This window comes from Bubalus kerabau, chromosome 9 (assembly GCF_029407905.1).
Source record: "Bubalus kerabau isolate K-KA32 ecotype Philippines breed swamp buffalo chromosome 9, PCC_UOA_SB_1v2, whole genome shotgun sequence".
In the NCBI taxonomy this organism is placed as follows: Eukaryota; Metazoa; Chordata; class Mammalia; order Artiodactyla; family Bovidae; genus Bubalus; species Bubalus kerabau.
In genome coordinates, this window is record NC_073632.1 from 75,579,420 (window position 1) to 75,594,095 (window position 14,676).

General features: G+C 38.4%; 1 protein-coding gene across 6 annotated transcripts in view; it reads left to right on the plus strand.

Moving 5' to 3' along the window:
* The window catches only part of LAMA2 (laminin subunit alpha 2), a 710,513-nt gene that overhangs the window by 546,766 nt on the left and 149,071 nt on the right, over positions 1-14,676 (plus strand). For all 6 annotated transcript variants that reach the window (XM_055535601.1, XM_055535597.1, XM_055535598.1 and 3 more), the window contains one exon: positions 12,368-12,479. In XM_055535601.1, the coding sequence (XP_055391576.1) occupies positions 12,368-12,479 (112 nt within the window). The remainder of the gene's footprint in view (positions 1-12,367; positions 12,480-14,676) is intronic.

Below are 14,676 nucleotides of genomic sequence, written 5' to 3' on the forward strand. Positions count from 1 at the left end.
TGTTTAATGACATGTCTCCACCTTTATAGTGTCATTTAGAGTACTTTTACGGCTCTAAAAGTCCCCCATGCTCTGCCTTTTCACCTCTCCCTCCTCCTTAACCCCTGGCAACCACTGCTCTTTTTACTGTCTCTGTATATCATATAGTTAGAATTATACAGTATGTAACCTTTCCAGATTGATTTCTTTCACTTAGTAATATACATTGAAGTTTCATTCATGTCTTTTGGTGTCTTGATAGCTCATTTCTTTTCAGTGGTGAGTAGTGTTCCATTTTCTGGATGTACCAGGTTTATTTATCCATTCACTTACTGAAGGACACTTTGGTTGCTTCTAAGCTTTGGCAATATTTGAGTAAAGCTGCTATTAGCATCCAAATATATGTTTTCAATTTATTTGTGTAAAAACCAAAGAATGCAATTGCTCTATCATATGGTAAGAGTATGTTTAGTTTTGCAAGAAATCACCAAACTGTCTTCCAGGGTAGCTGTACCATTTTGCATTTCCCAGCAGCAATGAGTAAGAGTTCCTATTGCTCCACATCCTCACCAGCATTTGGTGGTGTCAGTGTTTTGAATTTTGGCCATTCTAATAGGTGTATGCTGGGGAAGTCTGAGGGCAGGAGAGAGGGGTTGACAAAGGAAGGTTGGATAGCATCTCCAATGCAATGGACATGAGTTAGAGAATATTCCCAAAAACAGTGAAAGACAGGGAAGCCTGGCGAGCCACAGTCTGCCCAACAGTCAGACACTACTTCGCAACTAAACAACAACAGTAGGTGTATAGTAGTATCTCAACTTATATTAATTTACAATTCCTTAGGGAAGTGTAACATCCACACGATATTGAGCACTTTTACATGCTTACTTGCCATCTGTATAGCTTCTTTGGTGTGATGTCTATTCAGGTCTTGCTGTAAGTTGAATGCATGTATCCTCTCCAAAATTCCTATGTTGAAATCCTAAACCTCCCCCGCCTCAAGGTAATGATACTAGGAAGTGAGGCTGTCAGAAGGAAATAGGTCATTAAGGCAGAGCCTTCATGAATGGAATTCAGTTCAGTTCAGTCGCTCAGTCGTGTCCAGCTCTTTGCGACCCCATGAATCGCAGCTCACCAGGCCTCCCTGTCCATCACAAACTCCTGGAGTTCACACCAACCCATGTGCATCGAGTCAGTGATGCCGTCCAGCCATCTCATCCTCTGTCATCCCCTTCTCCTCCTGCCCCCAACCCCTCCCAGCATCAGAGTCTTTTCCAACGACTCAACTCTTCACATGAGGTGGCCAAAGTACTGGAGTTTCAGCCTCAGCATCAGTCCTTCCAATGAACACCCAGGACTGATCTCCTTTAGAATGGACTGGTTAGATCTCCTTGTAGTCCAAGGGACTCTCAAGAGTCTTCTCCAGCACCACAGTTCAAAAGCATCAATTCTTTGGTGCTCAGCTTTCTTCACAGTCCAACTCTCACATCCATACATGACCACTGGAAAAACCATAGCCTTGACTAGACAGACCTTTGTTGGCAAAGTAGTATCTCTGCTTTTTAATATGCTATCTAGGTTGGTCATAACTTTCCTTCCAAGGAGTAAGCATCTTTTAATTTCCTGGCTGCAATCACCATCTGCAGTGATTTTGGAGCCCAGAAAAATAAAGTGTGACACTGTTTCCACTGTTTCCCCATCTATTTCCCATGAAGTGATGGGACCAGATGCCATGATCTTCATTTTCTGAATGTTGAGCTTTAAGCCAACTTTTTCACTCTCCACTTTCACTTTCATCAAGAGGCTTTTTAGTTCCTCTTCACTTTCTGCCATAAGGGTGGTGTCATCTGCATATCTGAGGTTATTGAAATTTCTCCCGGCAATCTTGATTCCAGCTTGTGCTTCTTCCAGCCCAACATTTCTCATGATGTACTCTGCATAGAAGTTAAATAAGCAGGGTGACAATATACAGCCTTGACGTACCCCTTTTCCTATTTGGAAACAGTTTGTTGTTCCATGTCCAGTTCTAACTGTTGCTTCTTGACCTGCATATAGGTTTCTCAAGAGGCAGGTCAGGTGGTCTGGTATTCCCATCTCTTTCAGAATTTTCCACAGTTCACTGTGACCCACACAGTCAAAGGGTTTGGCATAGTCAATAAAGCAGAAATAGATGTTTTTCTGGAACTCTCTTGCTTTTTTGATGATCCAGTGGATGTTGACAATTTGATCTCTGGTTCCTCTGCCTTTTCTAAAACCAGCTTAAACATCTGGAAGTTCACGGTTCACATATTGCTGAAGCCTGGCTTGGAGAATTTTGTGCATTACTTTACTAGCATGTGAAATGAGTGCAACTGTGCGGTAGTTTGAACATTCCTTGGCATTGCCTTGCTTTGGGATTGGAATTAAAACTGACCTTTTCCAGTCCTGTGGCCACTGCTGACTTTTCCATATTTGCTGGCATATTGAGTGCAGCACTTTCACAGCATCATCTTTCAGGATTTGAAATAGCTCAACTGGAATTCCATCGCCTCCACTAACTTTGTTCATAGTGATGCTTTCTAAGACCCACTTGACTTCACATGTCTGGCTCTAGGTGAGTGATCACACCATCGTGATTATCGGGGTCGTGAAGATCTTTTTTGTATAGTTCTTCTATGTATTCTTGCCACCTCTTCTTAATATCTTCTGTTAGGTCCATATCATTTCTGTCCTTTATCGAGCCCATCTTTGCATGAAATGTTCCCTTGGTATCTCTAATTTTCTTGAAGAGATCTCTAGTCTTTCCCATCTGTTGTTTTCCTCTATTTCTTTGCATTGATTGCTGAGGAAAGCTTTCTATCTCTCCTTGCTATTCTTTGGAACTCTGCATTCAAATGGGAATATATTTCCTTTTCTCCTTTGCTTTTCACTTTTCTTCTTTTCACAGCCTTTTGTAAGGCCTTCTCAGACTGCCATTTTGCTTTTTTGCATTTCTTTTCCATGGGGATGGTCTTGATCCCTGTCTCCTGTACAATGTCATGAACCTCCATCCATAGTTCTTCAGGCACTCTATCAGATCTAGTCCCTTAAATCTATTTCTCACTTCCACTGTGTTATCATAAGGGATTTGATTTAGGTCATACCTGAATGGTCTAGTGGTTTTCCCTACTTTCTTCAATTTAAGTCTGAATTTGGCAATAAGGAGTTCATGATCTGAGCCACAGTCAGCTCCTGGTCTTATTTTTGCTGACTGTATAGAGCTTCTCCATCTCTGGCTGCAATTAGTCCCATATAAAAGGGGCCCCAATAAGATCCTTTGCCCTTTCCTGACCATGTAAGCACAAAGTGAAAAGACACTACCTATGAGATGTTATTTTGTACTTCTTGATCTCTAGAACTGTGAGAAAAAAACTTCTGTCATTTACAAGCCACCTAATGTGAGGTATTTTGTTATAGCAGCAGACTCTACCATCTGGGCTTCCCTGGTGGTTCAATTGGTAAACAGTCTGCTTGCAATGTGGGAAACCCAGGTTCAATCCCTGCGTTGGGAAAAATCCCCTAGAGAAGGGAATAGATAACCCTCCAGTATTCCTGCCTGGAGAATTCCATGGACAGGGAAGCCTGGTGGGCTACAGTCCATGGAGTCACAAAGAGTTGGACACGACTAAGCAACTAACACTTCACTTAAATGACTAAGACACAATTTTTCTAATTTTTTTAATCAAGGTTTTTCATCATTAAGTGTTTCTTGTGTATTTTGGACAACAGTCTTTTATAAGATAACAGTCTGTGACTTGCCTCATCATTCTCTGGACGATATTCATCACAGTGAAAAGTTTTTAATTTTAATGAACCCCAGGTTATCAGTTACTTCTTTGATTGTTTTGGTAATATCTAAAATGTCATCACCATACCTAAAGTTATCTAAATTTTATACTGTGTTATCTGGAAGTTTTATAATTTGCATTTTATATTTAGATCTATTATCCAATTTGAGTTAATTCTAATACTATTTTAAAACAAACTTTTTATTTTAAAACAGTTTTAGATTTGCAGAAAAGTTATTGCAAAGATAGTACAGAGATTTCCCGTATTCCATACCAAGTTTCCTCTACTGTTAATATCTTAGTATGATGCATCTTTCACAACCAATGAACTAATATTGATTGATTATTATTATTAACTAAAGAGTCTACTTTATTCAGATTTCTTCACTTTTGCTTAATGTCTTTGTATATTTCAGGATCCTATCCAGGACACTACATTACATTTAATCATCCTGTCATCTTAGACTGTGTCCTCTAGACTGTGACAGCTTCTTAGACTTTTCTGGTTTGTTGATAATTTTGACAGTTTTGACAAGTTCATGTATTTTTTATGATGTCCCTCCACTGGGGTGTTTGCCTTACATTTTTCTCATGATTAGAATAGAGATATGGGTCTGTGTGGGAAAGACCACAGAGATAATGTATCATTTTATCATGTCATATTAAGAACCCATGTAATCAGTATGTCTTATTACTATTGGTGTTTATCTTGATCACCTGGCTGAGGTCATGTTTGCCAGATTTCTCCACTGGAAAGTATTCTTTTTCCCCATTTCCACACTTCAATACCATTTTTATCCACCCATTCTTCACATTTTGTAACTTGAAAAGCCTAAAAATAAGACTTCTGTAAGTAAATATCTCTGTGATGAAGTGAGGATGGGGAAGAAATAAAAAGGAAATCCTCACTTATTAATTAACCTTGTCCCCACCAGAAAATCATGGAGACCTTCAATATTCAAGTCAAAATGATCAATTCTTTCCTGTGCTCAAGCTGCACGATAATTAAAAGTTGTATTGATACCCGTGGAATCATAACTAGAAGACTAAATGATGTAAATTTCCAATGTGTATGCCTGTGTTGTGCTTAACTGCTTAGTCGTGTCCAACTCTTTGTGACCCTATGGACACTGTAGCCCACCAGGCTCCTCTATCCATGGGGATTCTCCAGGCAAAAATACTGGAGGGGGTTGCCATGCCCTCCTGCAGGGGATCTTCCCAATGGCTGAATCCACCAATACCTTTATCTCACAGCCATGAATGGTTCAGCAGTTGAGATCAAAATATGAGAAGTACAGGGGCCATGACTTCCTAGTATCTGTGGCTGTGTTAGAGGAGACAGTGCCTTAAACTAGAACTGCATCTTGGAATTACCTGGTGCCCAGTCTCACCCCCAAATGTGATGTAATCAGTCTGATGCACAATATAAAGGGGCTCAGCAGTAAAAGGATCCACCTGCAATGCAGGAGATGCATGTTCGATTCCTGGGTTGGGAAGATCCCCTGGAGAAGGAAAGGGCAACCCGCTCTAGTATTCTTGCCTGGGAAATCCCATAGACTGAGGAGCCTGGTGGGTTACTGTCCATGTGATTTCAAAGAGTCAGATATGACTTAGTGACTAAACAACAATAGTATGAACACTGGGACTTTCATGAGCTTCCAGATGATTCTGATGCCAGTCAAGATAGAAAACTATTGTCAGCCTAGAGTCATGTGGTGCTTACAGCTCCCTGTCCTATGGAAAGTGCTTTCACTGGTATAGTCAATCTTTTTGACAGTCCTTCTCTCTGCTTTGTTATCTGACCAGTCGCTTTATGATTAATACACTTTAATTGTTAAAATATCTGGCGAGTCTGATCCTGCATAGCTGGTATAAGCTGCCCTCTCTCCCTCAGGTGCTTATATATTTTTTGCTTATCTTTTTCATGATGCAATCAAGTTCTCTAATGGCGCGTGGGGGGTTTAGTCACTAAGTCATGTCCGACTCTTGTGACCTCCCATGGACTATAGCCTGCCCGGTTCCTCTGTCCATGGGATTCTTCAGGCAAGAATACTGGAGTGGGTTGCCATTTCCTTCTCCAGGGGATCTTCCTGACCCAGGAATTGAACCCAGGTCTCCTGCCTTTCAGGCAGATTCTTTACCCACTGAGCTACGAGGGAAGCCATTGCTAAAGAAAATAATGTTCCTCCCCAAAATTAATATGTTAAACACTTATGGTATATAATGTGCAAATATTATATAAGCAAATATTGTATAGTTATATATCTTTTAAACATATTTTAACTTATTATCATTTTATTTCCCACTTGGAATGTAAGTTGCTTGAATATGGGAATCACATGTAACATATTCATAACGTCAGACACTATGATCAGTATGGAATATTGAGATGCTTTTTGATGATAACTCTGTATGTACCTCTATTGCTACTGTCCTGACCTCCATCTTTCATTTCACAGCCAATTTGTTTGAAAGACTTGGAGACAGCTCTGCTTTATCTCCTCACTTCCTGTAGTCTAGGGTTCCACTCCCAGCTTGCTCCCAAAACTGTTTTGACAAGGTAATCAATGGCAAGCTGGGCACTAAATCCAGTGGAAGCTTTATTTTACTTGAACTTCCTACTGTAGTTGCCACTTTTGACCCTATACTCCTTAACACACTCTCCTCTCTCTGCCTTTATCTTGATTCTCAGACATTTCATTCTACCACAGAGCTTTTCTACATGGGTTTTCTTTTGTTTTGTTTAGTCTTTAAGTCATGTCCAACTCTGACACCCCATGGACTGCAGCCTGCCAGGCTCCTCTGTCCATGTGATTTCCCAGGCAAGAATATTTGGAGTGGGTTGCCATTTCCTTCTCCAGAGGATCTACCCAACCCAAGAATCGAACCTGCTTCTCCTGCTTTGGCAGGCAGGTTCTCTACCTCTAAGCCACCAGGGAAGCTATGTTTTCTTTAACCTTGAACTAAACCTCAGCTCATCAAAGTCTACAGTGAGCCTTCTGTGATATTCCAGGTGTGATGGGATTCCTCTTATAATTGTGTTATACCACTGTGCTTTTTCTTCAGTTTGTGATTATAAATTTATTTTCATGATCATTAAACAAATAACTCTCTACCCCACCAGATCCAAAAGGTTTAAGTTGCCAACGTTTTTTCATTTCTACTATTATATTTAAGAGAGAGAGGGAGAGAACATATAACAAATCATACTTATTTGGAACTTTCAAAACTGACACCTGAAATATTTAAGGAGAAATTTCACATAGAACTGACTTATTTTTCCCCAGGGTCAGTTGACTGTCTCTGTCCTTGGGCACTGTCTCTCCTAGTAGCTTGTCCTGGCACTTCACTGACCCTTGGATATACAGAACCAGTAGTATCTGAAGGTGACCCTTGAGAATATCATGTAAATGATTAGATCTGAAATTTAATTTTAGCAGGAAACTGTGTAAGTCTGGAAATGCAAAGGAGGACGGCAACTAAGCAATGTTGTCTGTTCAGTAGTTAGATTTGCTCCATTAGATTCTAGTTTTAACATAAAGAAGGCAGAAAATGAAAGACACTAGTAATATCCAACCAAGAAAATTATGTGCAGGTTTCAAGAGGCACAGTGAGAACTGCTTCAGCTAAAGCAAGAAAGTAACAGCTACATTGTTCAGAAGTAAATGAATGTGTGTCTAATGGTAATGCGTGCTGCCTGGATATAAATACTCTAAAAAAAACGCACACGAAACAACCATAAAGAAAATAGAAGAAAAATAAAAGGAAAAAAACACCTAGTTGAGTGAACTTGAATGTAAAAAGATAATCAAAGGAAAGAGAAATACTTGCAAAGTAGTGTATAAGGCATCATTTACAAAGGAACACTGGAAAAATTGTAGAACAGAGGTAAGAGAATGTAAAAATAAGAAAGTCTAATGTAGAGAATGAAAGGAAGATTGTACATATTAGGGGAAATGAGAAGACATTTGTCAGATACTCAGGGACAAGATAATAGTGAGTAAGGAGGAAGCTGACTAAGGGATGGGGATGATAATTTAATAAAATGCAAGAAGAGCCAAACGGAATCAGGCAGATAGCTCCTATCATGTGGTAGTTAGCATTCATCTGTCACATTATCAATGGCCTGTCCTGGGGGAAACTGATTTTTGTGAATTTCACTTTTACAGTCTAGCACCACTACCCATAGATGGTAATATATTTGTCATTGGCTCCCTTTATGGAGTCTCTCCTGGGTGGGTTTTGACAAGGTGACTCTTCAACTTAATTACTGGGTAATGAAACATGATTTTTTAAAGTGTATCTACATGGTGTTCTGATATGGATTTTTCAAATGTGTTAATTTACTAAAGCCTAAAGCCTTCCAGGTGGCACTAGTAGTAAAGAACATGCCAGCCAATGCAGGAGACGTAAGAGACACAGGTTCGATTCCTGGGTCGGGAAGATCCCCTGGAGTAGGACATTGCAACCCATTCCAGTACTCTTGTCTAGAGAATCCCGACAGAGGAGCCTGGTGGGCTACAGTCCATGGGGTTGCAGAGTCGGACACAGCTGAGTGACTAAACACACACAAAGCTTATGCACTTAAAGTATTGCAAAAACTGGAGCCATGTCCCTCCTCCCACCTAGAATACTTAACTGTTTCATGTGTCTTCTCTGTCCTCCTGGATATTAGCCAAACAGAAGTCAATGACAGAATACACAGCTATGAGACAGAAAATGTATGTCTCATCCCCAGTTCCCTGCATATGTGTGAGTTCAGATAAGTCACTTAACCTCTTCATAACCTTTCTCCTCACCAGTGTGAAAATAGGGATCATGCCCTCTAGTGGGAGGCTTCCCAGGTGGCACTAGTGGTAAAGAACCTGCCTGCCAATGCAGGAGACATGAGAGATGTGGGTTCCGATACCTGGGTCAGGAAGATCCCCTGAAGGAGGGCATGGCAACCCACTCCTGTATTCTTGCCTGGAGAATCCCATGGACAGAGGAGCCTTTTGGGCTATAGTCCATAGGGTCGCACAGAGTTAGATACGACTAAAGCAACCTAGCACATACGCCCTCTATGGATCTCTAAAGGCAGGAAGAGTAAACGACATGCAAGAGAGTACTGTCAGCCCTTCTGAACATGCGTATCAACATGGGTATAGCTGAAGCAGGCTGTGGAACCCACCTCTTAGATGCCATAAGTCAGTGCCTTTTGGTGCCAGGAATCTCAAATCCCCTCCTCTCCTGGAATACAGCCAAGAGGGAAGCCTGTCTTCTTCCTTATAAGTACTGTGCTGGCCATAAAGATTTCTGCCCACCTCCAAGCTTTACCTCCACAAGCATGGTATTTGATGTGCAGTCACCTAATTGCAGTAGTTTTGAATTACCAGGAGGCCAGTGACTAGAATGTAGTGTCGTTGTGACCACAGGCTCTCAGGCTTGGCTCTCCTCCTAAGTACTCAGCAGTAGCTCTTCAGCAGCAGCATCCTATGAGGCGCTGAAAAATGTCCAGAAAAAAGCACCCAGCCATCCATATTCACTGGCAAGCATGACACCAGGCATATGGCCAGTTTGAATGGTATCGGGAAGGCATATGGAAAGATATTTTTCCCCCTCCAACAGGCTTTAGAACTTCAAAGGGATCCTTTGTTTGATTATCATTACATCAGTCAATCACCCAACATCTTTGACCCCTTACAATTTGCCAGGCACTGTGCCTGGCTCTCAGAGGAATAAAAGTTAATAAGACATAGCCCTCGTCTCCAAGGATTGAAATTCAATAGATATAACAAAATACCTAACAAAATAATTACCCACAGCAGCCATGAATAGTGGTAATGATGGCTGTTTTTGAAAATCTAAGAAAGGAGAGTATAGGTCAAAATCATCAAGGATGTCTTCACAGGGAAGATGAGGTTGGAGCAGAATGATCTTGGGGTCTGGATTTATTTTGAGATGGGAATTAGGGAGCAATTGTATGAACAAAGCTTTTTCTGGGAACGTTCCTAGAAAAGTGGGCAATAAGAATGCCAATAAGATTGGTAAGATTAGTTAGGAAATCATTGCTTAGTCATATATTTGACAGCATTCATTTATACTTGCTATTAGTGAGGCATCATACTAGAAGCTGGATATCAAGCAATGAACAGACAGACCAAGTTTTTGTCCCTGTAGAGCTTACCCTTTAGAGAGGAAGCCAGTGCATAGAGATGTCAATGCATAAGCAGTAATTCTAAAACACATGGTGCTATGAAGGCAATATTCTTCTACAGGAAGTGGAGGAACCTAACCTAAGTGCCCTGGGGATGACCACACCAAGAAGAGATACTTATTACACTGAAAGCTGATGGATGACAAGGATCCAGCCACTAAAAGTGTTGAGCAGAAGTTCATTCCAAGTAAAGACAGTAGAATACAAGAAGGCCAGAGGAAGGCAAGAGTATGGCCTATTACACATAAGAGAAAGCCAGTGAAGCTGATTGCTTGGAGTCTTAGTGATAACATTTTTCACTTACTTCTGATCATGGGTTATGTAGAATTCTTGACATCTTAATATTGGAGTGTTCATGTAATTGGTAATTAGTTTGTCAATGTTGATTCTTACATATTTTTATAAATTAATTTGATAAGAAGTCAAGGCAATGAAAACTGTCTTGATCATCCAGAATTTTAAAAAGTGTTATCAGTATACATTTATTTTCAAAAAATTAGATGCTTTGCACATAGAAGAGTTGAAAACTTTATGGTATCAATCTTTACTAGAATTATTACCTTTAGGTAATATAAATAAGATATTGATGAAGCAAAAAATAAGTTTCAGTTCAAATTATAATGTACACTTTCTGTGTAATAAGAGATACGAGTGCTAGTGATATATTAATTCTTAAGATATTGAAAAATGATCATAATGTAGATCAAATCTGTTATTATAATAGTGTTCTGTGATATGTGAAAATAGTAGTGATATTACAGAATACAGTAAAATCCAGACTAGGCAAACATCTAAAGCAGTTTAGACGGCCAACATCTTAAGTAGCTGACCTTAGGAATACCAAAGCAACTTTTTTTTTTTTTTCAAAAGCAACATTTTAAAAATTGTGTGAGTGTACATTTGTGTGGTGTGTATGTGTAAAGAGTTTCTTGACTCAACCTCAGATCTAAAAGTTAAAATAATGTCAATATTAATGTTTTGGAAGAATTAATCCAGAGCATTCTAATATATTAACACCCTCCAAATTATTTTGTATATATACTAAAACTATTAATATAAAGAGGAATTTTTAAAACTTTCATTGGATTCTTACCCTTTCGTTCTTTTATTTGTCATGATAATACTTGGAGGTTAAGAAATTAGATGACAAGAGTTGGTCTTTAGAGTCTATCTTTTATTTAAAATGTTGAAAACTTTCATGAATTAAACCTCTTACTGCCCTGGGAAATCAAAAAATGCACTCTAATTCCTGTAGCGCCTCCTGCCACGTTCTATGCTGGCCAGACATTTAGTTCTATTTTAAGTCCTATTTAAAATCCATTTATGTATAAAACAATTTAGATTCTCTGGGCATGTCTAAAATGCAAGCACTCTGGTACAAGATTGTGGAGTATTAATACCCTGCCAACTTGGGTCTTATTCAAATTATATTGAATCAGTTTGTGATTCTTTGATTTATTATCTATAGTTAGATTATCCCTATTTTTTTAAAATAGGAAGTCACACTTATTAGCATATGTGCATACACATAGAAAAATGAAGTGTAAAACTATGACAAGGTGCTCTAAATCTTCTAGCATCTGAAACTTTTAATATTATACTTGCCATTTTTATTTTACTCCATGTGGTTTATCTTAACCATGAACACATTAAATGGATTCCATTGTGTTAAATGGTATTTTCAGTGTGGATAAGGGTTGAACTGTATGAGGACATTCTTTGGGAGGTGGGGCTGTTGTAGGGTTCTATTTTATTTTGTTGACAGTAATATATGGTCCTGTGATTACCAGAATCTTTTTTGGTGATGTCATATGGGAAAGTTAGCATTTATTCTTCTTTAACATTTTACTAGATCTTTAGAGTGTTATAAAACAAGCATTCACTACTTAGTAGTTCAGCATTCCCTCTCTTTGTTTGTTTAATTAATGTATTGATCAGAACCAAATCTATAGGATCAAGCTTATTGAGACAGACTATCTGTGCCTCTTTGAAGAGATCGTTGCTACATTCCACACTTTTCCGTAAATAAAATATGGACAAAACTGAAACATGTGGAGACTGAAGCATCCATTAAAGACTTTTGGCAATAGCACCTTAAAGATATTTCAAAAATAATTCCACTTTATTACTTCTTCTGGGCCATTGCGTATAACGAGGGTTTTAAAAAGACCAAATACAGCTCTCTGATTTCCATTTAATGGAAGAAGTAATAAAGTTTAATTGTATACTTGAGCACGGGGCATCATTTCCAGTACATCTGATCAATAATTCATCGATTGCCTTTGGCTCAAAGTAATATTTGAAAGAAACTGCAGCCAGTGGGAGCTTATCTAGCTGTAGCTTCATCATCTCTATTAATTATGCTTTTCCCGGATTTGATCATTAGGCTACCAAGGTGACAGCAGATGGCGAGCAAACTGGGCAGGATGCTGAGAGGACCAACGTGAGAGCAGACTCCGTGGGAGAATTCATTAAGGCCTTGGCCCAGGACGCAGAAGGTATCAGAACAGTCATGATTGAATCATTGTTTCTCCCAACAGGAAAATAGAAAAGGAAGGATCAAGGAAGACTGGAATTTCTCTAATAAGAGCTGGCCTTTCTAAATTTGAGGGTAGGGTTTCTCAAAAGTATTTTAATCAAGATATTCTAGGGCATTATCAGTTAAGAATCTATGGCTTTCAGTGTTCGATTTGTAGCAACAGTCAGTGAATTAGGAATTATGAGTGCATACCAGCAATACATTGAATGCATTCCTTTGGGAATGCTCTGATTCTTGAGGAATATTATGATCAAATATGATTAAATCAGTTAATGGGCAACTTCTCCTCTGCTATGGTGGTGTTTTTGTATTCAAAACTATTTAAAAGATTCTTGATTTTTTTTAAAAATTAATCATTCTGCTCAGTACCTTACAGCAGTACTTTAATTTCTCAAAATGACTTTTAAATACTTGGTTCTGGTTTTTAATGAACATCTGTTGCTTGGGATTTGGATGTACTGCCTTACCAGAAGCTGTACTGCATTTAGTCCACAATTCTCTAGGAGTTAGCTGTTGGCATCCACCAGTCTGACTTGAGAATCAAAGTGGAAGCCATTTTGGGGCAAAAACTCAAATTAAGAAACTCAAAGGAAAGAGATAATACCAAAAAAAAAAAAAAAGCCCTCAAAAAAAACAAAACAACAGTAGTTCTTAAATATCTATTAATACATCATAAACATCCATACATGTTGAGAAAAATAGGAAAAAATGCTTTTTTCTTTAAGAAATAATTTAATTCCTCCACAATGTTATACATTTTAGACATTTTGCTTTCTAATATAGCCAAATAAATCAGGACATGAGAACCTTCAAGGCTTTCAAGATCCTGACAAGTCATTCTTAGGAATCACAAGCTAAGAAGAGGCAGGAACTTCCAATGATCCCCCACAGCAAGAAACTGCAGAGTTTTAATCTGAGGTGCCATCTCAGGGCAAACATGTCCAGATCTGGAACAGAAATTACTCCTACCAAAACGAGTTAACTCGTTAACGTGGTTTCTCCTCAACTAGATGAAGTTGTTGTGATTTCCTGGATTTCATTTTCCATTAACATTTTTATTTGCATGTGTTCCCACCCCCCACCCCCCGCCAAAAGAAAAAGAAAAAAATCCCATTGCAGACAGAGCGGGTTCACTCTATCTGAATACCTGAAGATGTTAGTACTCTAGGAGCTTTCCTTTTGCTTCCATCTTATCTCAAACATTAAGCAGCCTATTCTGGGATCTCATCTTCATTGTTTCAATCGAACACTGCTACGTAAGAATAAATCCTAATAATACATGTTTTCGATAGACTTCAGTATCAGCACTGCCTACCTCTCTAGGCTGCGCCCTCTATCTCCCAGTTTGTGCATACCACAGATACACCAGCAGGGGGCAGAGTGGAGACAGTATTTAACCCCGGCTTGGCTCACCATCCAGTCTATCAAAGAAAAGGGTTATGTGTCATGGAAGATGTCTTCCACTCCCTAAATTTGTCCATCAGTCAGGGGATCTTATTGTGTCTGTCCAAATGGGACACCTTTTCATTATTCCTGTAACATGCCATGTGGATGGCTGTGATCCTGTACCTGAAGACAATTAGACAAATAACCGTTACTCTCTTCTTCCAGCAGGTCCTAATAAAGATGATAACAAAAATGATAATCACAGCTCTTTATAAAACAGAATCCAGCTGTTAAAATTTCGTGAAAATTCAAATTTGTGTATGTCAGAGTTAAGCTAAATCATTTCTGTTATATATATATATATTTATATATATATTTATGTATATTTATAAATATGTATTTATATTTATATAAAATAAATATTTATAATATTTTATATTTATAAAAATATTTGTATATAAATTTATATAAATATATAAATTTATATATATATATATATATAAAACAAGCTTGGACATTTAGGGGATTTAAAAAGAAAACGCACTAAAAGCTTTAAGTGTGTTATATACAACATACCTATACCTTTTTTCCCTCTAGAAACCATAATAACAGTGGATAATCATCAGTATTTTCAGTTTTTATTAGTGGTAATAAATTGCTGTGGGAAAAGTGAATACTTCATCATGGCATTTGTTTATTTCAGTTTTCTTTTTAGATAGATGAAATACTTTACTCATCCTGTATTCCATTATAAGTCTATATAGAAACCA